General features: G+C 40.7%; 5 protein-coding genes across 14 annotated transcripts; 2 read left to right on the top strand and 3 right to left on the bottom strand.

Moving 5' to 3' along the window:
- Window positions 1–43: 43 nt before the first annotated feature.
- LOC105186120 (sodium-dependent nutrient amino acid transporter 1) lies at window positions 44–7,177 on the bottom strand. 2 transcript variants are annotated; one of them, XM_011146128.3, is made up of 11 exons: window positions 7,066–7,177; window positions 5,688–5,750; window positions 4,944–5,057; window positions 4,462–4,708; window positions 3,636–3,861; window positions 2,297–2,671; window positions 1,481–1,847; window positions 1,266–1,365; window positions 857–1,033; window positions 687–781; window positions 44–586 (listed from the first exon to the last, which is right to left on the bottom strand). In XM_011146128.3, exons 1-11 carry the CDS (start codon window positions 7,117–7,119, stop codon window positions 416–418), a joined length of 1,989 nt encoding a protein of 662 aa, XP_011144430.2. In that variant the 5' UTR covers window positions 7,120–7,177; the 3' UTR covers window positions 44–415. The 2 variants fall into 2 exon arrangements, with proteins under 2 accessions (XP_011144430.2, XP_011144431.2); XM_011146129.3 differs by lacking the exon at window positions 7,066–7,177 and adding an exon at window positions 6,721–6,801.
- A 171-nt stretch (window positions 7,178–7,348) lies between these two features.
- Window positions 7,349–9,417, top strand: LOC105186118 (kinesin 6B). The gene is made up of 8 exons (XM_011146117.3): window positions 7,349–7,481; window positions 7,578–7,711; window positions 7,790–7,893; window positions 7,967–8,071; window positions 8,200–8,346; window positions 8,467–8,766; window positions 8,839–9,075; window positions 9,280–9,417. The coding sequence occupies exons 1-8, from the start codon at window positions 7,474–7,476 to the stop codon at window positions 9,415–9,417; spliced, it is 1,173 nt and encodes a 390-aa protein (XP_011144419.2). The 5' UTR covers window positions 7,349–7,473.
- Window positions 9,418–10,315: 898 nt separating this feature from the next.
- Window positions 10,316–17,664, bottom strand: PIP4K (phosphatidylinositol 5-phosphate 4-kinase). Of its 7 annotated transcripts, none has more exons than XM_011146122.3 (10): window positions 16,920–17,664; window positions 16,339–16,678; window positions 15,670–15,767; window positions 15,122–15,232; window positions 14,696–14,887; window positions 13,711–13,849; window positions 13,337–13,636; window positions 13,043–13,218; window positions 12,798–12,949; window positions 10,316–12,488 (listed from the first exon to the last, which is right to left on the bottom strand). In XM_011146122.3, exons 2-10 carry the CDS (start codon window positions 16,477–16,479, stop codon window positions 12,301–12,303), a joined length of 1,497 nt encoding a protein of 498 aa, XP_011144424.1. In that variant the 5' UTR covers window positions 16,480–16,678; window positions 16,920–17,664; the 3' UTR covers window positions 10,316–12,300. The 7 variants fall into 7 exon arrangements, 6 of the variants coding, with proteins under 6 accessions (XP_011144424.1, XP_011144426.1, XP_011144423.1 ...); XM_011146124.3 differs by having other exon boundaries at window positions 16,926–17,664; XM_011146121.3 differs by having other exon boundaries at window positions 17,001–17,664.
- Window positions 17,665–18,151: 487 nt separating this feature from the next.
- Window positions 18,152–20,902, top strand: LOC105186116 (carnosine N-methyltransferase). Of its 2 annotated transcripts, none has more exons than XM_025298829.1 (7): window positions 18,152–18,439; window positions 18,952–19,072; window positions 19,157–19,314; window positions 19,604–19,744; window positions 19,823–19,985; window positions 20,059–20,292; window positions 20,377–20,902. In XM_025298829.1, exons 1-7 carry the CDS (start codon window positions 18,327–18,329, stop codon window positions 20,548–20,550), a joined length of 1,104 nt encoding a protein of 367 aa, XP_025154614.1. In that variant the 5' UTR covers window positions 18,152–18,326; the 3' UTR covers window positions 20,551–20,902. The 2 variants fall into 2 exon arrangements, with proteins under 2 accessions (XP_025154614.1, XP_011144415.1); XM_011146113.3 differs by having other exon boundaries at window positions 18,153–18,439; window positions 18,865–19,072.
- Window positions 20,406–22,840, bottom strand: LOC105186117 (protein KTI12 homolog). 2 transcript variants are annotated; one of them, XM_025298830.1, is made up of 6 exons: window positions 22,744–22,840; window positions 22,315–22,547; window positions 21,968–22,229; window positions 21,764–21,902; window positions 21,631–21,693; window positions 20,406–20,546 (listed from the first exon to the last, which is right to left on the bottom strand). In XM_025298830.1, the coding sequence occupies exons 2-6, from the start codon at window positions 22,484–22,486 to the stop codon at window positions 20,502–20,504; spliced, it is 681 nt and encodes a 226-aa protein (XP_025154615.1). In that variant the 5' UTR covers window positions 22,487–22,547; window positions 22,744–22,840; the 3' UTR covers window positions 20,406–20,501. The 2 variants fall into 2 exon arrangements, with proteins under 2 accessions (XP_025154615.1, XP_011144416.1); XM_011146114.2 differs by lacking the exon at window positions 20,406–20,546 and adding an exon at window positions 21,099–21,312.
- Window positions 22,841–23,208: the final 368 nt, after the last annotated feature.

The raw sequence follows: 23,208 nt of genomic DNA, 5'->3' as shown, positions 1-23,208 counted from the left end.
TCGTTCCCTCGGTTGTTCGTCTCGACACGTACCAATACCGATATATAACAATGTTGCACGCAGCTTTATTATGCTCAGCGTGCTGTACATGTATCACGCTATACAATCGTTGGGCGACAAGGTTTTGTACGATACATCGCATGCGGTCGGCAAAAATGAGAAGCGGGAAAGCAAACGGTTACGTACCAAGGACAACTAGATTGCATTGCTACGTACATGCGGGAAACGTGTAATATTACCGGTATGTCAGTGCCGACTATTTTGAATGAGTGCGTCATAATAACGCACAGTCAACGCTTTTTAAAATTATAGTATCAAATTATAAGAATTGTGTGCGGAATATGAAGGAACCTGAATGAAAAAGATGAGCATGAGACACTCGAGTCGCGCACAGGCGATTCCGTCATTGAGACGGTCAGCCTTTAAGGATCACTCGCAATAAACCTCGGAAGGAGCTGCGACCTGTATTCCGGTTGTTGTTTCGTTCTTCTGTGTCGCGGTGATCTCGGAACACCAGCCACTTCTTGCGATTCTCCGCGTCGCTCGGACCCCATGATTTCAGCGGCAGTAAGGCTTGCTTGATCATCTAGGAAATTTAAATAAAAGTGATGAGAATGAAGATACATGAGTAACATTGAATTATGAGTAATTGTGATTTGCAATGCAAAAACTTGGCACGCTCTTACTTCTCGGAAAGGAAGGTGCCTTTTTCTCAATATCGCCACCACCAGCCACAAAGGTATCTGCAGAACAGCAACGGAGAACAAGATCCAACCTATGACTGTAGCGGAAAAGACACATTAAACAGCTTTAATAGGCTTTTCCCTTTTTATTTAAGTATTAATAGATGACTCACTGTAAGCCGATACAGGATAGAAGGATTTATTGTACTTCAACGGTTCCAGATCGGTGATTGTGTATATGAAGATGATAAGAATAATGGCCGGAGTGACGATGCTCCAGCAGAGTCGCCAGAAGATCGATAGCCGTCTTTGCAACATAAACTCAACGTCGTTCAGGAAGTTGGCCAGACCTGAAATCGATCTCAAGATTCAACACGCATTTTTTGGATCAATTAGGGCACCGAGAGAAAAAAAGCATTTGGTGTAATGGTTTGCAACTGCGAATGCGATGACAAATTACGAAGTAATCATAGTCAGAAATTTGAGAAAATGACTATATAATTCGTAGATTTATTAACCTAGATTTGAACTTCTTCCTTTTATAATGCTTTTAAAATTATAATTAATTGATTAGAAATGTACCGTACGACCATGCGACGGCGATCATTTCGAAAGCAGCCGGCAGAAAGGCGATAAACGATGTCACGTAATAATCGACGAAAGTCACCATGAACTGTCCGCCCTGTGAAAAAAAAACATCTTGTGATCATGTTCGTCGAGACAACGAGATAAGACTTCACAATGTCCCGTGGAAAATTGATCGACGCTCGTAAATCAGTTAAGTCATAGTCAATTACCGGCGTAACGTATATGAGACCAATAAGGAACTCGCAGAGGCAGGTAGCGACGGCCGCATGCCAGTACTTCACACTCGGGAACTGATCGCGCACGATAGCGATGATGGCTGATGTGAGGCCGACCTCGCTGCCAATTCCCAGGACGAATATCATCACGAAAAACACGACGCTGAAAAACTGTGGCGCGACGGCGAACTTGGCGATCGTCTCCGGGTACGAGATAAACGCCAACCCGGTGCCACCTCGCACGACCGCCCTGATGTTATCGTTGCCCAACTCGTGGCTGAGGTTACCTAAGATCGCGAAGATCGTGCAGCCCGCCAGCAGGCTGGTGAAGGTGTCCAGAGTCGTCACGATCATTGCGTCCCTAACCGACAGATCGCGACCGTGAGGGGAAAAAATCTGGCATTTCTTCGACGATGATTGCTCTCTAAATTTCTTCCAGCGAAATCTCACTCTCGAACATTCACTCCTGCGATTCCGAGTAACGGTGTTTTTACGTCGTCTCGCTCCGAGTGAATTCCCTCTTGTTTTCAGAGAGGTTTTACTCCGAGAAATTTGGCGAGTAGCAAAAGCCCAGATAGCAGAATGGCTACTTAAAAACGTTTTAAAAGCGCCAAAAAGATGTCTGAAGTAGATGTGAAAGGGATATCTCTTACACGAGATATTCTCAAGATGCCTCTAAGATATCTTTGCAAGCTTTTTGCTACCCGAATACCGCACAGCGAAGTCGTATTGAGTCTTGATGAGAAGAGGTCATGACGTGAGTCGTAGGCGAGTCGTGTCATGAACTCTCCCCCGGGAGTAGCTACTAACCGATAGATATCGTGGTTGAATTTATTGTGGGAGGCGAACATGACGACCGCACCGAAGCAGACGGTCAACGAGAAGAAACATTGAGCCACCGCGTTGTACCAGATGCTTGACGTCAACAGTTGCTCCCAGTTCGGAGTGATGAAGTATAGGATACCTGCGGCAGACCCCTCCAACGTGACGGCCCTCACGAGTAACACGATCAGGACTACGTAGGGGAATATCGCCAAGAAGTAGGCTGCCTTGCCGGAGCTCTGCACGCCGCGTATCACCACGATGAAGACCGTGAGCCAGCTGACGAAAAGCCCGATCGTCAAACGCCAGTCCGGCGCACCGATACCGTCGTCGATGTTGTTCTTCTCCCGCAGAACTTCTTTGCTACATGGATTACATGGACGAACGAATGTACATCGGCGACTAAGTAAGCTACAAGGGTGCAGTCTCTTTTCGAAGACCATTAAGACGCCTTGAGATGTCTTAAAGACGTCTTAGAGACATATCCGAGATGCTTCATGGACATGCTTGTTGTGTGGGCTTTGATCCGCGTAAACATACAATCGAGAAGCAAGCAAAAGACAGTACTGATATTTGAAAGGGATATTTAAGATATTGCATTGTTAACATTTGTATTGTTTGAAATCTGCCTTGTGTGAAGAAACTTAGATTTTAATTTAGAGATAAGATTTATCAATATATGTATCGTCTGATATTATATTTGAAAATTCATTTAGTTTAATTTAAACACATTTAACAACTTATTTCATTCTAAATCGTACGATATGTTTGTACGAAATTATTATATCTGAAAACTCGCGTTAAATTCAATGAATTATTGAATTATATCTGTTATTATATCTGAAAACTTATTAAATTCAACTTAAACTCCTTTAATTTAAAGATAAAATTACATTTGTCAATGTATATATCGTCTGATATTATATTTGAAAAATTATTTAATTTAATTTAAATTTATTTAACAACTTATTTCATTCTAAATTGTGCGATATGTTTGAAATCATTATATCTGAGAACTTGTTAAATTCAACTTAAATTATCATGTCTGTTATCATATCTGAAAACTCATTAAATCCGACTTAAACTCCTTTAAAAAGCTTATTTAGTTCTAAATGCAAGTCTTAATATATTGCGTACACTCGAAATAAGTAAAAACTGTTAATGGAAAAGATATTAATAAGCTATTAAAAAATAAATAAAAACTATTAATAAGTAAGAATGTAACAAACATTTAAGCGAGATTTTACATATTTCAAATGGCCGACAGCGACGGAGACGTCTCTAAGACATATTTGAAGACATTCGTGCTGTTTGAAAAGATAATTACTAGAAGTACAATTCGGCCGAGCTGGAATAACTGACGTTCTCGATCATGGACGCGCTCTTGTTCCTCGGCAATGAGTCCACGCAGAATTCACCCCATTCTTGCCGACACCTGCCCCACGGCAGTTCCTCTTGGAAGCTGGCAACCAAGTAGAACAACGTCAAGGCCATCAGCGAGCAATAATAGGACGCGAGACCCAACAGCATGATAAATTGTGCAACACCAACGCCTGCGATCAATTGGATAGCTTATCACTAAGCTGTCGTAAATTCATATCTATCTATTTATTACGACGCCTCGCACGATCGATAGAGCTATCCTGTTTTTTTCGATCTTTACGGTTTATTGAAAATTTTCCAGAAGAAAATTTTCAGTATATGTGAAGTCCAAATCGCTGCGAAACATGGACTCTTCATCTCTTCAAATTCAGACGAATCATGTCGCATTATTAATTGCAAATGAAATAGATATGAAAATATTGCAAATAAAAAATAAATATGGGAAAAAAGAAATCGATGGAACTTTGGAGAGCTTGCACAAGTTCATCGGATCGTCGATAATTTCATCCACTCGAGGAATCAGTCATTTTATAAACGCAGAATCATCCAATTGTATTTGAAATGAGATTGAAAATGATTGATAATGGATGCTTTGATTCAATATGACTCGTTTTATTGCCAATTTTAATAAATTGCTAAATTTACTGAATTGGATGGAAGAAATATGTAAATCTATTAACAAAAGAGATATGTACGATTGAAAATATTGTCCGATTGTTGCAAGCTCTAAGCAAATATCGTGAGAAATGCGCGTTGAGACGAATGCACACCTCTGAACGCCGGCGCGAGGTCCCAAATTTTCACGGCTGAACGACTGGAGAACTGGCCGAGGATCATCTCCAGCAGATAAAACGGCTTTCCTACGATGAACAGGATAATGACATACGGTATCAGAAAAGCGCCTCCGCCGTTCTCGAAAGCCGTAAACGGGAACCTCCAGACATTTCCGAGACCGACCGACATAGCGATGCAGGATAACAGAAATTCCCGGTCGTTTCCCCATTGCTGTCGCTCCGGCTTTGTAGCGGAAAAATACAGGTATCGTTTGACAATTTTGAATTTTTTATTGCAGAAGATATCTTTATTCGAAAAAAAAAACTTGTCGGAAGCATCGCATTTATAATCTTGGTCGTCTTCTGACAGTTTTTTAAGATAATTTTACGCCGACTTTTTTTCTGACGATAAAATTATTCTCAAAAAAATAGATTTGTATGTACTTATTTAAAAATGTATTTATGTAAAAAATATGTACCGCTTTGGAAGTTTCATGAGCGGAGGATATGGGCCCGTCGATATTATGCCAGTCAGCAGTCTCGTCTACAACGAAGGCATGATTTATCATACCGCTCGAGACTGTGTATGATACCTGAAATGGTCGAGCGATGACAGCGAGTCTGGTTATATCACTCTCCAGCATTGTTGAACAAACAACACATTACTTGTAAGCGACACATATTAATCAGCAAAAACGTTAAATTGAGAGATTCAGACGTTACGTAAATCGAAAGATCGTTCCCCCGTCCTCAACATATTTGTGTTATTTCAATATTGAACAATTCTATCCAGACGCGATTCTGAGAATTTGTCCGTGATTAACAATCACGAGCGGCGTTAACAAAAACATCGCAGCGGAAATGGACATTTAGTTATTACCGTCGTTTATCTTCAGATCATAGTCCAACAAAGTAAAACACTCGTGCAGGATAAAGTATCCAACTCTACTAATTTTCGGCGCTCTTACGCAGATTTAAGGCACGTAGCAATTAAAAAATAAATAGATGACTGACAATGCATTAAATACATTGAAAATTAATTAAATTTAAATAAAAAATAAATAGATAATTAATAAATTCCTCCTCGTAAACGTTAATATTCGATAAAATCTGCCGAAGGAGTGCCGAAGACTGAGAGAATGCTTGTTACAAAAAATTTCATCCTTATTTTCATTTTTCTGTTCGCTGGTTTTTTGCAACAAATACGCAAAATGTTTACATACCTTTTTGCCCATTGCGCTCGGTTCGATGGTTTTTTGTTCAGTCATTCGCATCACGCGTCTTACCTAATCAGCGGCAATTTAAAAAATTTCAAATTATAAAATACACTCTAGGAGGAGAACGAGTCCTCGCCCCTTCCTGTCGCCGATACGTCGCGCTGATATGAAATCGAAGGATCATTAATGAATGAAGATTTATTCCAAAAATTCGGTCTTATACGATTAGTTCAATTAATTCGACGGAATTCACGCGCGCACGCACGCGATTGTGGCCCGCGAATATTTGTCAAAACACGCCGCTGTAAGTCAGCAAGTTTGCGCAAATTGAAGGCAGAAGCCGAATCTCGCCGAGTACTCTTCGGCGAAAAGCCGTCTGACGAGCACACGACTGACGGGGAAAGTCTAAGCGCACAAGTCGAAACGAACGTCGCTCTAACTTATTTCGATTAACTAGAAGAGAAGGGCCGATCGCGAAGGCGGAATTAACGCGCTAACGTGGAAAGATTCGCGTTAGAGTCGACAGTCCGCCGCGAAAATGTCGACACTTTTCGATGTTGCGTCCTGCAGAGGGACGAGGGGAGTTGAATTATGAAGGCTAATTAATTACAGGGGGTGAAACACACGACATTAGGGGCGCATGCTTCAACGTAAATTAGCGGCTTGAGAAATCGTTGGATTCGTCCTCCGCTTCGACGACACCCATGACGATAATCTCGCAGAAATTTATTTGTCACACGCGCCAAAAATGCCAAAGATCGTATTCTGCCTGCAGCTGTGAAAATAACGCAAGCGCCGATTGCACGTAGCGCGGCGTTATCAATTTTACGTTTCGCCTGCGCAAGGACGCGCAGGCGTTTTATCGTTCGCCGAAAGACCTTAACGATTAACGACGTTCTAATTCAATTAATACACGAAAGATACGGAAATAATCTGCATACACATCGGCAAGCGACGCAGTGTGCCAACTATCAGTGACGAGCAATTTGCCAAATTAGCGACCGACGTTTCTTCGACTTTTACATTTACGTATACGTACTGTAAGGACTGTTTGTGCACCGACAACAGGTCTGTCGAGAATAACGGGGAGAGAGAGACTGACACTCTGTATTGAAAAGTGTATTACGAGGAACGGTGGGATTACGCGAAATAGCCGCGTGCATTGTCAATAAGATAACGCGCGCGTATTGAGGCGCGTATCTCGAACAATAATTTGAAACGTGTGGTTGACGAAAATAACGATAGGATTATTAGAATCTGCCATGCATAAAGAGGACGGAAAAAAACGGCCGGACGCCATAATAAGTGAATACCGCGGATAATGTGATATTAATACTTTCGATATATTTATAAGCCGGCTTGAAAATGGTGATGTAACACTCACGGGAGAAATGTCGGAATGTTCGTTTGATATTATCAGCGAGGAATAACTCTTCATCTCCTCGAATCTGCGTCCCGTAAAGTTCTTACGACTGCCGTTTGAAGCCGTGCATACTTTGCACCGTGAAAGAAATGGCGCTCTAAAGCGAATGGTGGCGCCGACTTGTTTTCCTCTACGAGGAAAATTAAATTCGTTGTCGGTGGGTAAGATTATATTTCGTTTTACCAACTGGCCTTGTAGGTAATGAAGGTAACAACGTGTCCGATGACGTTGTCAATTAGTGTACATGCGCTAATTTCAAATGTTGCTGTACCGTTCGTTTCTATTGACTTGCAAACTAGTGATCCAAATTGTTAAAGTTATCGAAGAGGTGATCGAGTTGATTGGTAATCTTTATGCTTTCACGGAACAATGACCAGGTAAATTGATTGAGGAATGTTGTATTGTATTATAAGCCTGTCTGCCTTGTCAATCTGCCTGTTCAATCGTAAACAACGTAATTTTCTCACTTGAAGTGCAACGACAGGACTCGTACCTATCACAGAGATAACAGACCGAGATGACGAGCAGGGGATTGTAAACCTAATACAATCCTTGATGCAACATATCCAGGAAAGAGATCTGCTGCGAGACGATTTGCGCCAGAAACGTATGATAAATTCTTTTGTCTCCTTGATCGCGTTTTATTGAAGACTGTTTTAAGATTGACACAAGATAATCCTTCTAGAGGATAATTTTAGAAACATATTGGTAAAATTAGAACGTGAAAATATGTCTCTCAAGAAGGAGAATACTTCGTTGAGAACTTGCAATGATCAGCAGAAAAAGACGGTAAGAACATATGTATCAGTGGTATGCACATACGCTTTATTAATACATATATGGTTGTGCTGAAACTACTTAGATTTCTTCATTGGAGGAGCTTGTCTATAAGTTAGATAATCAGATAGATAGCTTGCTGCATAAGTTAAATAATGCAAATGATGCTTTGAGGAGTATGCAACAGGAGGTAAATTGAGTTTTGCTACATAATTTTGTATATCATCACTTTTGTACATTATAATTAACATGCAGACTTTGCATTTGCTTTTGCAACTTTGGAGGATAAATATGTAATATTGATTTCTGTGATTTCAGGTGAGAAACAGAGACAAACAACTAAAGCAGTATGCAACAGACAAGCAGAAAATAATACAGAAATGCAGTAATAAGATACAAGCTGAGACTGACAGAATGGCCAAAGAATTGGAGACCAAACTTCAAGAGCAGCGTGAACAATTAGAGGTATACTTTATCTTATAGTTAAAATATTTTTAAATAAAAATGTCAATTATATTCTTAGAAGATACATAATGTTATTTATTATAGTTATCCAAATATTGAAATATAACAAAATACTTTTAGAGTCACATTAAAAAGAAGGATCAGAAATTAAAATTAGTGAAACAGATACTGCTAAATAATGACAATACAATGTCTGATGATGCCACAATAACAGCACAGTCGGATTCTAATTCAAATACCGAGAGACCTGAGGAACCCGTCTCGACGACATTCGTGAAGAAGCCATTTGTGGTGGCAACCATTGATCCACAAGCTCTATCAACATCTACGATCGTGTTAACTGATGCCATAGCAAAATCAGACTCGGAAGCAACGAAAAACGCGAGTGATCCGGTCGAACTATGCAGACTGAGCAGAAGAGTAATTCTTCAGTAACTCTACATACTTGTCTTCCATTAAAACCTATGTGCAAACTATACAATATGTATGTAGGATAAAATTCCAGTGGTAAATCTGAGATATCAGCAATCGCGAAATTCAAGCAAATGGATAGACCATCGTCCTGGCCAGATGGTACCCATCGGTACGATCTTTCAGCCGCAAACACCGAGCAAACACAGTATCACAAAGCTGACAAATCCGAAGCCTTTTATGACCAGATCCGCTAGATATTGCTTGTACGCGCAAGAACAAGATACGGACGGTGAGCTCGAGACTAAACTGTACAAAGTGAGTCTTTCCGACTCTATTCTATCTCTCTATTCCGACTCTATTTCTTATTCTTCAAGACGCGATATATATCTGTATTTTGAGAAGAGAAAAAGCCAAAAGATTCAGATTTTCTTCAGGACTTTCAAGTTTATAAATCTCTTAGAATATTGCTCCTTTTTTCTCTCTTAATGTACAGATACAATTGTGCGTCTGAACTTTCAGGCGGATGTATTGCCGACATGCAGTGGAGGAGCACAGGTTGTGTTTAATGATATAGAATGTCTGAAACAGGTCTCTCCGGCTAGACAGAAACAGCATAGTAAGCCAGTAAACGCAGAAAGTAGTTCGGCAAATTTATAAGTATTTCACATTCATACACACCATTAAGAGTTCCCCGTTCACACTCTCCATAAATTCCGCGAGAGAGAATGAAATGTTTGTGATACGCTCTGCATTTATACTATTCGTCGTCGTTTATTTGTCGTTCGTTCGAAAGAGAGAGAATATTGAAGGAAGTGTTGAATGTTAGAATAGGGGAGAATGTTGCTTCAATTTCTCATTCCTCATATCGATGGCTTGGAATCCACATCGGTTGGTGCCGACTTTGCAGCTCGGAAATACAGAAGGTTGGATATTCCGTGTCAGAAACGTAACGTTTATTTTCCTCATTTGCTCGGAAGCCACAGGACAACATTCGACGCTTCGATCCCAAAATATTCCTACATCGTAATGTGTGTTGGAAGACGGATTCTCTCTCTGTACGACGATCGTTTCTACAGCGAGATTCGTTCGACTAAGCGCAAACTCTACGAGCGCTATCTTATATACGTACGATAATAAAGTTGCAAGAACAACTCCGCATACCGATGAATCTCAGTTTATTTTTAATGCGAACAAAGACTTGTTTTATCGTTGCCACACACGAGGACGCGTGCTAACGGATGGATGCAATTTCTTTTTCTCTCATTAAATAGAGCTGACACATCTTAAAATCGTTTTCGCTCGTTGCGAATTAGTCACCGTATCTACATCTTACATACGATTGACGATTCACGCATAAAAGAATGTACTCTCCAAAACACCAAAGTATCCTGCAACAAATGTCGGTAATGTACATACACACACACATACAGCCTCTCTCCTCCTCCTCCTTTCTTCTATCACACCCGTTAATCCCAGCGCGCGGAAATCAAGCGGTAAAAATACATACATATATATATACATATATATACGTATATATAAAATTATATACCAAGTATCAAGACTAGATGAATATATTAATCATTAGAATAATTAGTTATTATATTATGTTCGGCTCTAACAAATTATAAAAGTGTATTATTAGATTATTTAAAGATATTGTCTTACGCAACGCTCTGCATTCTCATTTTTCCTCCATACGACACAAATCGTCCGACATTCGTGTCGCTAGAAGAACCCTCTCTCTCTCTCTCGCCAACTCGTCTCATGCTAATCGTAGTTCTCGTCACGCTGATAACGTGAAATTAAGCTAGAGACACGATACGTCCTCACGCAGTAAATCCTCGGTAAACAATATCTATGTATATATCATTGTGCAAGAGGAGATTTGCAGAGTGCCTGTGTTGTATCTCTTTTCTTTTTCTTTTTTCGGAGGAAGAACGGTATATATCTCTCTTTTTTCTGTTAACATTCTTTTCTGAGAGAAAGAAGAACACCGCGGTTGTGTCTATAGCGAGAAATCGGATGAGTAACCGTTCGTGCGCGGACGTGTAATTAATATCAAAGAGATATGTATCCTGCCCAGTACCATTCACAGAAACTCCGAGCATCGTTTCTCTACAGAATTAGCTGAACTTTCTTCCTATCGCGCAGTGTAACCAAATTGTCGTCCGCAAAGCACATCACATCGATTCATAGTAATACGTTATATATAACCGAATCAGTCCAGACGTCTACAGAGTGTAACATTTATTCGTGGCTTTTGTATTACATACACGTCGCGTGTTTGTCTGTGCTTGTGTGTGAATATGTGTATGTTGTGTGTATTATGTAACACGTACACTGCCCTCAGCGCGCGAAAAGTCGCTTTCGTGTGACTGTATTGATCAAGTGGAGACATTCGTAGAGTCTTCAGTATTACGTTTCGCAACATACGATTAAAACATCATAAGATTAAAAAATTCTACGCTCAACAAACGCCATTTGTTTTCGCGGCCATCGAAATCCCATGTTCGATCGAAATTTATTGCAACGGTAACATCGAGTTAAGTATCTGTTTTTTTTTTTTTTTTTTTTTTTTCTGAAACCTACAGTACGCATTTGACTCTTGCTCGTCGATCTGCCGAATAACGATCGCTGTTTTTAGTCTCGACTTATTTTCACGAGATATTACGGCTACTGATATATCGGTAAAGAGAGAAAAAAGAAGCATTGTGCGCGGTTTAGAATTCCGTCTAATTCGCTGATAGTATCGCCAGTTCTGCTCGTAATTCGCGTGTGATACAATGGGATTGTGACTTTCGCTGGGTTCATAAGTCGCCGAGTATCGTTGCATTCGAAAATGTGTGCATGTGTAAGCGGGGTAAAAAAGAAAAAAAACCAAGACGGGAGGACAGAGAAAAGAGGAGGTGTACAAATCGCCTTACACAGTCGCGACATCGTGTATATGTATATGTTACATGCACAATTGTACATTCAATCTCGAGGAGCGTGTAAAAGAGGGACTTTACGGTTCACACCTGAGAAAGAGAGAGAGAGATTGATCATATGTGACGTGCGATCATTACCCTGCACGACGTACATACGACGATCGAGACTGTACGAGGCGACGTTGGAATTAGTCAATTAATAATATCGAGAATATGAAAATCTCTTGTGTCGCTCGTGCAGAAAATATAATGAACCATCTTCGACCAAAAAGATACCGGCGAAAGACGCGCGCGTATTGTCAAGAGGAGGCGTGTGAAAGAAGCGACTTCGGTGTACAACTTCTAGAGCCGATCGCGTGTTGATGAAAGTGTTATTTAGGAAGAATACCCGTGCCAGCGTCAGACAGTGTCGAAGTTTAATCGCCGAATCCTCGGAGACAGCGAAACGATTGTGCATCCCCGTAGACTCTGCAAGTGCAAGTTGCGCTCTTTCCTTCTTTTTTTCCTTTTTCCTTTGTTTCCAACTCGATTTCACTCCGACAATACACACAAGCGGTAATATCGTCGTAAAATTCGCTCAATTTCCGCACACCATGTCCGGATCGAAGCCCGTTTACTCTATGGCTTTACTCATGAACTCTATGAATCGTTTGCCGTATTGTTCTGGATCACAGGTGGATATACCGTCGACATTAGCACCGTACTTCACTGTCTTGGCCGCTTTCGCTGCCTGCTTACGCACACCGTAATGTGTCAGCACGTCTATTATGGCCAAGAAGTAGATCTCCTTTGTGGGAGCTCCTATAGAACACACGACATGGGTGAGCATTCTTTATGTCTTCTTCTGATCAAAATATATATTTTTGCGCTGTTGGAAAGTATATTTCAGGAACTTTTCTGGACCCACAGCGAATGCTAAATGTTTTTGTGATTCCGAGTCCCGTTTCCTCTCTCTTTGTAACTCTAGCACTTGATTTTCTCTTTTTATTTATTTCTTTTAATATGAACGTCACGTGTAACATTGTTGTTTTGAGCACGGGATTGAGTAAGAACATTCAGCGTTTGCTGTGTGACCAGAGTATAGCTCCGGAGACATCCTTACGAGAATACCTTCTTTACTAGGAATAGCGTATATGTCTAGTTCGGGTATGATCGCGTCTTCGTATTGTAAACTGGTGTCACGCATCAACGCAGCGTGCGGCGATTCGGGAGGCGTTGCCATGCTGGTGACTGCACCGACACCGCCCCAACCCCACAGACGACTAGGCAAACGAGACATTGATGAGTGAGAATCACGACGTGATCGTGGAGCCTTCGTCCCAGAGAGACGAGAAAAAGGAGCAGTGTCCACTTACTCTCCCGCTGGGCCTCGGGACTCCAGTCCGCTGCCGGACTCACTATCATCCTCCTCTTCGTGATTATCCTCGTCCTCCTCTCTTTCCGCACGTTCTCTACTCTCTTGCTCAGCGCGTGCGCAATCGTGTAGACCAAGAAGCAAGGAGTAGTCCATCAGATGTAATCTCGTCAGAAACTGCAAGAGCGGACGAACGATTTCGTGTGTCTTACGAATTGTGTCAAACTTAGTCAGTGGAAAGAGGAAACGCGATTGACTCCTGGAAGCTGGCCGAAGATCGTATGAACTTACTTACTTCTACGTCGGCGGTTAGGGTTTCTATTAGCTTAGCTTTGGCCTCTTCTCCAATATAGATTTTCATGCCCTCTTTGACGAAATCGTTATCTTTATAAGTAGGAAGATCTTTCTCCTTCTCCTTGTCGGATGCTTCTCGATCCACCGTCGAACCTTTCAAGTCAAATTTCTTGTGTGTAGTTAAGTGATTTGAAAATACGTTCCTTATGGCGACCACGTAATGCTCAACACCGTCGACGGTTAATCGATACATGCCTAGATACTGCGGTAACAGTGTCTTTCCGTGTCGCTCGACAATGTACTGGAAGAGGTAATCATTATCGCAATTTATCAAAATCGACGGTCAGTCTTCCGCGTCCTCGTTGCAATACTCACAGGGTGATAATGCTTCAAGAACGAATGCATTCTCTCCACTTCCTCGCTCGTGAGAGTCTTGATAATGAACAGTTTGTCGTAGGACTGATAGAACTTCGCGCCGCTCTTTCCAGATGAATCGTCGAGCACCGGCTGCGATCTGGAAGAAGAAGCAAGAAATGCGGAAACTACGTCGGCGTACATGCGGCGAAAAAAAAAAATAGAGAGTGAGAGTCAAACGATGCTTCAATTCGAGAATGAAATTCGCCGGGCCGCAGGACTACATGGCAGAGCATGGTGTTGGTAAACACAAATGAGACGTATCGCCCTGTCGGGACTTGTGGAGTCATTAAGTAACAAGGTGGGTGGTTCCGATATTAGCCGAAAAGATACATCTGAAGAAGCGCGTATGTATGAAGTAATTCGATCGATATCGTAAGAGTTACACAAACGATTGATTGCACTCTAACGCAAAGTACATTAGTTGACGATTATACGAGTCATTAGAGCCAGCGTGTGTTGTATTATTATTATTATTGATTTCGTCTCCTGATTATTTTAATTATTAATCATCGAGATGACTGATCATGATCATTATTACTGATCGTCGTTGATCGACAAAGCGATTGGTTAGTTATCTCCAGCTATTTCTCTCCTAAGCTGAACACCTTCGTGATGACAATTGAAAACAATCTCGCGCCATGCTTTAATCGGAGGGGGGGGGGGAAAGCTCTCAGAGGCGGCAGCTCGCATTTGCGTCTAGTTGCGTCGAGCTGCCGTTTTACGAGTGCAACTATGAACAATCGTTAAGTATTATGTTGCTTTAGTCACGCCGATCCTCGTTCCCTCGGCTTTGTAGGCTCGCTCGCGACTTCAACCATGTTAGAGGAGAGAGAGAGAGAGAGAGAGAGAGAGAGAGAGAGAGAGAGAGAGAAAAAGAAGAGAAAGAGAGAGAAAAAACATGACACAGCACAGCACGGCAAAATCAAGTTTTGTTGTCTCTAACCTCAGGCGTTTTGGCTTAAAACCGTAGGTACGCAGCGGTTTGTTTAGAATCGGAATTTGCGAGGAGACAGAAGGAGAGGAAAGGGCGATCGACGGGGTGGTAGCGGAGCGCTGAACCAACTGACGAGTCCTTCCGCAGACGGACACCAAATCCGAGCGTTGCTTCGCTCGCGACGGATTAAACGCCCGACATCTATCACATCAAAATCCTTACGTTACAAATGGGACACACACGCACACTCTCCGCTCTCGTCCCTAACCGCTAATGAGCGCGCTCGCGACGGACGGATTCCGATCGATCGAGCGGAACCGCGATAAAAATTTCATCTGAATCTCTACGAAAAGCACGTGTAGACCGTGCATTAATACATGTATTAAGATAGCCGTAAAGTAGAATGAAAGGCGAGTATGAACGCAGTCGCATTACCTCGTCATCGACTCCTTGTAATCCAGATCGTCTATGCCGAACCTCTCTCGCAAATTCCTAAAGACTAACGGACAATATTCTTTGATCTTAAAGTGGGATGGCATGTTCTCTCTGCAAAGGAAAGGTGGCACATATTTGTATGACATATTTCTGCAGTATTAATACAGACTTGCCGTAATGCGAAAGTGGTAGCGGAAGAAGGATGGTACACTCGTGCGAAAAGCAAAACCAACGATATATCGCATCTTTTGCGCTTTATTAGCGCCAACGAATCTAAAATTAAGAGCGCTTGCCAACTTATCAGCTTCCCACTGAGAGCACTATATATAGAGTAGACAATATATCGCTTAAATATATTTCTGAGATTGTCTTGTCACACTCGTGTACACAGTTCGTCGAGTATATTTAGAAAGTCCGGTCTTACGGACGTTATATATCCACAATCGCTTGGCAAAATACAGCCCGAGATATATGCGAGGAAACAAATTAAATACGCATTATTGTGCGCGCGGTGTGTCGCGCACGACAATGCGAGGAGGAGAACTTACTTGTTGAAGAGATGATTATCCACTTTTAACTTGCTGTAAGCTCTAAAATCATCCGGCAAGAGCATTACTGGAATGTTAACGTGACTAAGTTCGTTTATCTGCAATGCAGCAAACATAGATAATCATAAATTTGTCTCTCGTTTGCACGGGATTAGGCTTAATTAATTGAGTTCAGAGGTCGAGTCTCAATAAAACGATCTGTCATTGAGCGCGAAGGTAGCAGGGAAACGGCACGAATTGATAAATTCGAAAACGTCATGTATGTACGTCATGTGGGTATTCGCATGTTACATACGTACATACACATGACGTTACCATGCGATGTATAAATCGGAAAATACGGATTCAATAATAATTATGAGTCATTGCGATCGACGTGGAAAATTCGGTCTCTCTGATTCGCGCGTCGTCCGCGCCGCCGGGAGGAGAGTCACGACGCAGCAGTCGGCGTGAGCGCGCACGCCGCCGTCGTGAGAAACAAATAATATCGCGAGGAAATGGAAAAATGGCATGACGATGACGTACGTATCTGTACGCTGTCATCCGTGCAAATTGATGAGCGCGCGCGCGCGCACTCGAGTCAAACGCTCTCGCGGGGAATGACGAGAAAACGTGTGAGAGAGAGGGAGAGAAAGACAGAGAAAAATAGAACAGCTCTCTCGCACTTACCGTATGATTAACACCCCACATAAACACGCTGAGTAACGGCTCGTTCGCGCGGAACAGCTTAACCTTCTGATGCTTCACCCGAAAGTGTTTCTTTTTCAGCTTGCTGAGCCCGCTGCTCGACATTTGCGGCACGCTCGACATCCTCTGGCTGCGGCGAGCGCGCGGGGCAACTCGCTACACCGCGATCGGAACTGGTGGAACCGCGCAAATCACCGTCGCAGATAACTCGACGACGACGACGACGAGTGCTTCTTCACTCTCTCGGGCTCAGTCTGTCGCCTCTCACCCCAATGACATTCACCCTGGCCGAGCTCGAGTGCGCTAGGGACGATCCTCTCCTCTGCAATATGTGCGAATTTACCTTTACATCGTATATCGTCACGTGCGAGCCAACCGCGCACACCAGGCTCTGTCCGTCACGTCGCCGCGACGAGTCACCGAATCGCCGAGTCTGCCTTCCCTTATCAACCGACGGATCGGATACGGAACACGCCCATGAACCACGGACGGATTCTCGTCGACGCGACGCGACGCGACGCGACGCGCCACACACCACACACACGCATACACTCCTAACCTACACGTACTCGCCGACGATCGGCACTACGTAGCCACTGAATTCGCGATGAACGACCACCGCCGCTCCAACTACTTCTCGTTACCTCGCCGCGCACTTTACTGCCTCTTCCTTTGCTCCCCCACGTCCCTCGCCCGTCAACAGAACGACGTAGTCACTGCGATCGCGTGCCGCGGCGAACGGCTGATCGAGCTCCTTTTAAAAATGGCGGAACTATTCGGGACAGAGGATGTCGCACGAGTCGTCGGGTCGACGTCCTGAAGCACCGTCGGGCGTCAATTTAGTTCGATGTTTCACCATTCATCACATTAAAATTCACAGATTATCGTCGGCGGCGATTCCTTCTGTTTTCGCGCCGTTTCGCTATTCGAGGTTATCTGACGTTGTCGTCTCTCTCTCTCTCTCTCTCCCTCTTTAAATCAATCTTGGTACCAAATGTCTAGGTGAATTTTCAAACGCCATTGTTCGGTGAATACAATTAGAAATAGAGTTTGGCCAAGCACACAGTTCGGTTCGCAGGTTGCGATGGGATTCTTATCTGACGTTGGCCGCCATCGAATCTCACCGTATCGAAGATCGGCAAGATTGACGAGAATCCGAGCGATCGATTGTATGGTTGCTTCGACGTGACGATCAATTTCAGATTGGTTGGCTTTCTCGAAAAGGACGAAAGGATACGTTTTTCCTCTCCGCTCGAGAAACTGCGTTTCTCACGTTCGTGCTTCTTGGATTTCGGACGAAAAAGTTACTAAATGTTTACATGGCGCTCAACAGCTAGAAATTGAAACAAACGAGAGTCCCCAGATTAATAGGTTTCTGGAATGATTGGACGCGATTTCCATGAATATTTTCGTCGGTGACTTTCAGCACGATTGGCATTCTAGGTCTGGTCTTTTTCGAAGAACTTTTGAAGTAGTGCAATAAATTAGAATGAGAGAAAATATATCTGTTTCACTCTAGCTTATTGCATTAATTCAAAAGTTTATTCGAGAAAGAACGGCCTACTGTGACGATCTCTACTTTGACTGTGTTCCGATATTTACTGTCAGTACTGAAAATCTACAGTATACGTGACGCAAACTATATATTTTCAGTACTGGCAGTGAATATCGGAACTCAGCCTTTGGAAGTTTATGTTTGCTCGTGTTTACACTTTCTACACCTCGCTCCTTTACTTTTTCCTTTTTCTAAAATTTGTATATATGTACTCATTTCGTTTTAAATCACGTTTCTCTTTTTGCTTCCTCTTTCTCTCTCTCTGTCTCTCTCCTGCAACATATGCCTGTATCACTTTATTCGCTTTAAATGCGGAGTGTAGATAAGCAGCATAATCGTCATCGTGAGGACGAGCTGTAACACGCGTGGAGAAGGATTCATTACAAAACAAGACCCGCGCGTGCAGCACGTAAAGATGGAAGCGAATGCGACGGCTAATCCGCATCCGAAAAAAATGCACAATAATTACGAGGATGAGGAAGAGCGGAAGCACTTCCAAAGAATCGTTGCCGCATTCAAGTACTACAAGTGAGTATATATCTAACGATAAGAAATAAATCCAACAGTGTCGATCAGTCCTCTTATCTTTTGTTGGTTCATGTGGTTTGTTCTTTTATCCTTAATTACCAATGATGATCGGCTTAATTAAGTGTGTAAATTGTTTGTCAAAGGTATCAGCAATTCTATGAGAGGCGATTTGAGTCTAGCACAATTTTGCCGATTATTTTTTTTAAAGGACTCAGGGCAGGTTGCTCCAACTCCTTGATAAGTTAACTCATATGTCTGTCTTTGTCTAAATTAAAGGAAAAACAAAGATAAACACATATGATTTAACTATCAGTTAACTTACCAAGAAGTTGGAACAATCAGCCCTTAATCTATAAATCATAATTATTGATTGTTTTTCATGCATTTTATTTGTTTATCCTGTTCTTCCTCTTGTTCCTGCACAGACCACATTCATTGTCAAGGGTAAAAAAATCGGAATCCTATCTTCTTACGCTGCCAACTCATCATCAAAAACTTTTGTCAAAGTATAGAGAACATCTCCAAGAAGTCAAGCGCTGCATCGAGAACAATGATCACATTATAAAACTCATAATAAAAGATGTAGCCCATATATTTGAAAATGTTCATCCAGCAACTGCGCAAACTGATAGTGTAAGAAATATTTATAGATATATCTTTATAATACACATGTACACATCTTAGTTTCCTGTTGTATGATTTAATATCCGATTGTAGACATTAAATCCACGTCCTGTGATGGTGGACCAAGAAAAAGTCCAAGCTACCATTAAGCAATTAGTACGAGATTGGAGTGTAGAAGGTACTGAGGAACGAACGGCATGCTATCAACCTATCATAGAGGAAATATTGTGTCAATTTCCATTAGATCAATGGTATTTTGTTATTATGCCAGTACTTTTCATTGATATATTAAGAAAACAAAAAAGTAACAGGGGAAACTTATGCAGAAGTTGAAAAATTTCACTTTTATACATGTCACTGATACTTTTTTTTTTTTGAAAAAAGAAAACTATATATATAATTTCATTAAATATTTAGAAGTGGACAAATCTGTAAAAAAAAGTTGCAGCTACAAGATCTTCAAAGTACTCCAGAAGTTTCCCTTGCGAGTTGCATTAAAACATAGTTGAGAAGAATATCGAATGATAGGTAAATTTCCAGTACGCCATCGAATGTACATATCTTAGTACCTGGTGCAGGCTTGGGCCGTCTTGCCTTTGAAATCGCAAGGCGTGGTTATACATGTCAAGGAAATGAGTTTTCTTTATTCATGCTTTTTGCATCAAATTTCGTACTGAACAAGTAAGTGATAACAAAGGAATAATTTCAAGCTGCTACTTGTAGTTAGTGAATCCATCGTAATTTTTACCTCTCACATAGATGTAGGGATGTAAATTTGTATCAAGTACATCCGTGGGTACATCAGTACATGAATAACTTGAAACCGGACCATCAGACACAGGCTGTTTCCTTCCCCGACGTGAGTCCTAGTGATCTTCCAGGAACTGCGCAATTCTCCATGACCGCCGGTGACTTTTTAGAGGTAATGTAAGATTTCTTTAAACTTTGATAACATATTCCATTCAAAAATATTGAAATCGAAAAATCCCTTTCAGGTTTATACTGAAGACAATCATTGGGACTGTGTAGCGACGTGCTTCTTCATCGACTGTGCCAATAATGTTGTACAATTCATTGAGACAATTTATAAAATTTTGAAACCGGGTGGCGTATGGATAAACCTCGGACCGTTGCTGTATCATTTCAGCGATTTGCCGAACGAAGAGTCGATTGAACCGAGTTATGACGCCATTCGCGAAGTCATTCTAGGTTTTGGCTTCCGATTGGAAGTAAGAGTTTCTGATATGTATAATATTCTCAAGAAAAAAAAAAACAATCCTCTCTTCACTGACCTGTCATATTGTATTTTTCAGAAGGAAGAGACGCAAGTGAAAACGCGCTACGCCCAGAATATCAACAGCATGTTACAATGTGAATATAATAGTGTGTATTTCGTCTGTCGGAAGCTCCACCAACATATAGATACTGTAAATCATAATCATAGAAATTGCTCCGACAGTAACGGTGCACAGGAACAAGAGAACTAAAAGGAAAACGTCGTATATATTTTATTCACGAGGAAAAAAATGTTGAACGCTAAAAAGTTGTTATATATTTAAATACACTCAACTTTCTCTATTATTATTTAGTAAGTAAAATCGTGTAAAGTTTGCGACTGCATAATATGTAAGACATTTTTACATCCTTATCTTTATGATCAATTTGACCTTAAGATTTATTTCATATACCTGCCAGTATATATGTATACTCGAATGAGTTCATATATAGGGTCTATTGTCAAAAAGACAGAAAACTAGTTGTTTTCTTTTTCTGTATCGACTGATATCGTGTATAGCAGATAAATTATTTTCTGAAGTTGTAATTCGTCTAAACTTGTATATTGTAAGTCCAGACAATACCTGATCCGTTTAATATATATTTTTTTTTGTTTCGATTTAATTCGAACGTTCATTTCTTGGTGAACTTCACCAAGTATCTTCACGAGTCAGCAAATGTATGTACACGATGTTAGGCGGCTTTATATATAAAAGTTAGTAATATTAAAGATAAAGAAAAAAATGAAAAATACATCCAATACATTTTCCACCTTGCTATAAGTTTTTATTAAGATATTGTACGAATAGCGCAGCGATCTGATCAATGCCGCTCTGTTGCATTTTACTATAGGTTAAAAACTGTCTGCGTAATCTTAAGAGATGCGCAGGTGTGGAAGAATTACGCACTATCACATTACAACCCGGTATCTTTATATCGTTGTCGATTCCCAATTGTTTCGCTGACAATATCGCCTTTGTGATGAAAAAAAGTGTATGTTATTATAATATACATATGTATACATTTAGCACCTATACTACATATAGACCGTCCGATAGAATATCGTGTACAATGTTACTTTACAGATCTTATATTGTACAGTGAACGAGAGAGAGAGAGAGAGAAAAGAGATTGTTTCAATAACGAAAGGAAGAAAATACAGGAAAATGCAGTGCTTGCATTTTGATATATAAATTCTTGCTATTGAAATTGACTGTTTTAACTATGTGCAAATTAATTATCTATTCTATTGCTATAATTGCCATAATTGCGAATAGATGAAAATTACTTACGTTTATTACATCTTGTGTTATTGCATCCAATTCATACAGATAATTCGTAGATGCTAATGGTGGCTGAAAAATGAATATTCATATGAAACGTTAGACGATAAACTATTCAAAAAGAGGCAAAAAGAATACTAACACATTGGGTACTGAGATTTGGTTTCGGCGCTTTCACTTTGTAGAGCGACTTGTAAATATCGTCGCCTATCAATTCGTCTTCCGGTGTAATAGCAAAGAGTGGAGCATCCCATCGATTTTTACCATCTGGTGCTTCGTATCTGTTGCATTTAACATTTGAACATTTATTTAAAGAGTATGTCTCCAGCAGGTTACCTGTAATTACCTTGCAACAAGTGCATCAAAAATTCCTCTGCTGTATCGGTCAGATTCTATTCGTTTGTCATTTAACATCCAAGCATGTTCAATTGGTATATCACAATAAATGGTGCATTGAGGAGTCTTATACAATTTTGTCATGCAGTATATCTCATATCGGTATCCTTTGATGTAATTGCTACCATCAAATATTAGTAGATTATGTATGTCAAGTTTACGTTGAATATCTGACTTCATGGCGCTTCTGACAGTCTTCTCCTTTTTTGAATCTGAAATATAACTTAGATTTGCTGTTTCTTGATTAAATATACGATTATTCAATAACAGGTTTAGTACAGTTTGACTTCTACTGACCAGCGTAGAACACATTTTTATCATAACCAGCTGTGACTATTGCATCAGATTCGCTAATTATTTCTATACTTTGTCCAGTGGCCTTTAATTTCTTCTCAAAGTAGTCTTTTATTTCGAGGCTCCTTGTTGTTTTTCCGCTACACGGATTACCCGTTATCACTATGAGAGGCATTTTAATATAATAAAGCCATGCAAAAAGTTCCAATGGTAAATTCACATTATTCTGCTATGGCCTGTAAAAAATTATGATGAAAATATAAAATAATTTAAATATACAAATTAGTATAACTAAAGTATCACAGCAAAACATAACCTAAAATATATAACCTTCAAATTACCACATAACGATTATCAATAAGTTTAAAACTTTAAATATAATGTACATAAATATATATAATTTGCATGTTTTCGAAAACTTGTTACACATACCATTATTATACATAAGCTGCATACTACCAGAGAGGAAGCTGAGAGCGGCCAACACGGCGTTTTCGGCGATACCGATTTTTCGCACTGGGAATGGGCGCTATCTGCATCCATTTTGAGAGGGGAACTACGATGCTACATCCACTTTTAGGTCTCGACGGTAAAACCTGCATCTGGTGGCTGTCCGTGCTACATCCACTTTCAGGCGGTTTATGTCCGTGCTACAACCATAATAGCGTACTTGACAAGCAAGGTCTCGCGCATTGTTATATATTTGTAACATGAATTAACATGTTAACATGCACAAAAAAAATAAGAATTGAGATTGTATATGATTAATATCATGAAGATTATATACGATTTATATCGATATATAAATATATGATAATAAGATAATATTTTGTGTGTACCCAAAATTATTTTTCCAAAATATTTCAGCATTACGTTAATATTTATTTATACTCAGGC

The sequence above is a fragment of the Harpegnathos saltator genome, unplaced genomic scaffold (genome assembly GCF_003227715.2).
Source record: "Harpegnathos saltator strain DR-91 unplaced genomic scaffold, Hsal_v8.6 scaffold240, whole genome shotgun sequence".
NCBI classification, from domain to species: domain Eukaryota; kingdom Metazoa; phylum Arthropoda; class Insecta; order Hymenoptera; family Formicidae; genus Harpegnathos; species Harpegnathos saltator.
Note: the sequence above shows the minus strand (reverse complement) of the source record. Positions and strands in the feature narration are given on the sequence as shown.

Excerpts from the sequence above, each read along its gene's own strand:
- LOC105186120 (XM_011146128.3), bottom strand. The coding sequence starts at position 7,119 with ATGAAGAGTTATTCCTCGCTGATAATATCAAACGAACATTCCGACATT. Across the intron at positions 5,751-7,065 it reads AACATTCCGACATTTCTCCC|GTAAGACGCGTGATGCGAAT; the intron begins GTGAGTGTTACA and ends GCCGCTGATTAG. Across the intron at positions 2,672-3,635 it reads TCGGCCGAATTGTACTTCTA|CAAAGAAGTTCTGCGGGAGA; the intron begins GTAATTATCTTT and ends TAATCCATGTAG.
- LOC105186118 (XM_011146117.3), top strand. Across the intron at positions 7,894-7,966 it reads ATGATCAGCAGAAAAAGACG|ATTTCTTCATTGGAGGAGCT; the intron begins GTAAGAACATAT and ends GAAACTACTTAG. Across the intron at positions 8,767-8,838 it reads TATGCAGACTGAGCAGAAGA|GATAAAATTCCAGTGGTAAA; the intron begins GTAATTCTTCAG and ends ATATGTATGTAG.
- PIP4K (XM_011146122.3), bottom strand. The coding sequence starts at position 16,479 with ATGTCGAGCGTGCCGCAAATGTCGAGCAGCGGGCTCAGCAAGCTGAAA. Across the intron at positions 15,233-15,669 it reads GATAATCATCTCTTCAACAA|AGAGAACATGCCATCCCACT; the intron begins GTAAGTTCTCCT and ends TTTCCTTTGCAG. Across the intron at positions 13,850-14,695 it reads TTTAAGCCAAAACGCCTGAG|ATCGCAGCCGGTGCTCGACG; the intron begins GTTAGAGACAAC and ends TTCTTCTTCCAG.
- LOC105186116 (XM_011146113.3), top strand. The coding sequence starts at position 18,327 with ATGGAAGCGAATGCGACGGCTAATCCGCATCCGAAAAAAATGCACAAT. Across the intron at positions 18,440-18,864 it reads GCCGCATTCAAGTACTACAA|ACCACATTCATTGTCAAGGG; the intron begins GTGAGTATATAT and ends GTTCCTGCACAG. Across the intron at positions 19,986-20,058 it reads CCGCCGGTGACTTTTTAGAG|GTTTATACTGAAGACAATCA; the intron begins GTAATGTAAGAT and ends AATCCCTTTCAG.
- LOC105186117 (XM_011146114.2), bottom strand. The coding sequence starts at position 22,486 with ATGCCTCTCATAGTGATAACGGGTAATCCGTGTAGCGGAAAAACAACA. Across the intron at positions 21,694-21,763 it reads CAAATCTCAGTACCCAATGT|CCACCATTAGCATCTACGAA; the intron begins GTTAGTATTCTT and ends TTCATTTTTCAG. Across the intron at positions 21,313-21,630 it reads TAACACAAGATGTAATAAAC|GCGATATTGTCAGCGAAACA; the intron begins GTAAGTAATTTT and ends TTCATCACAAAG.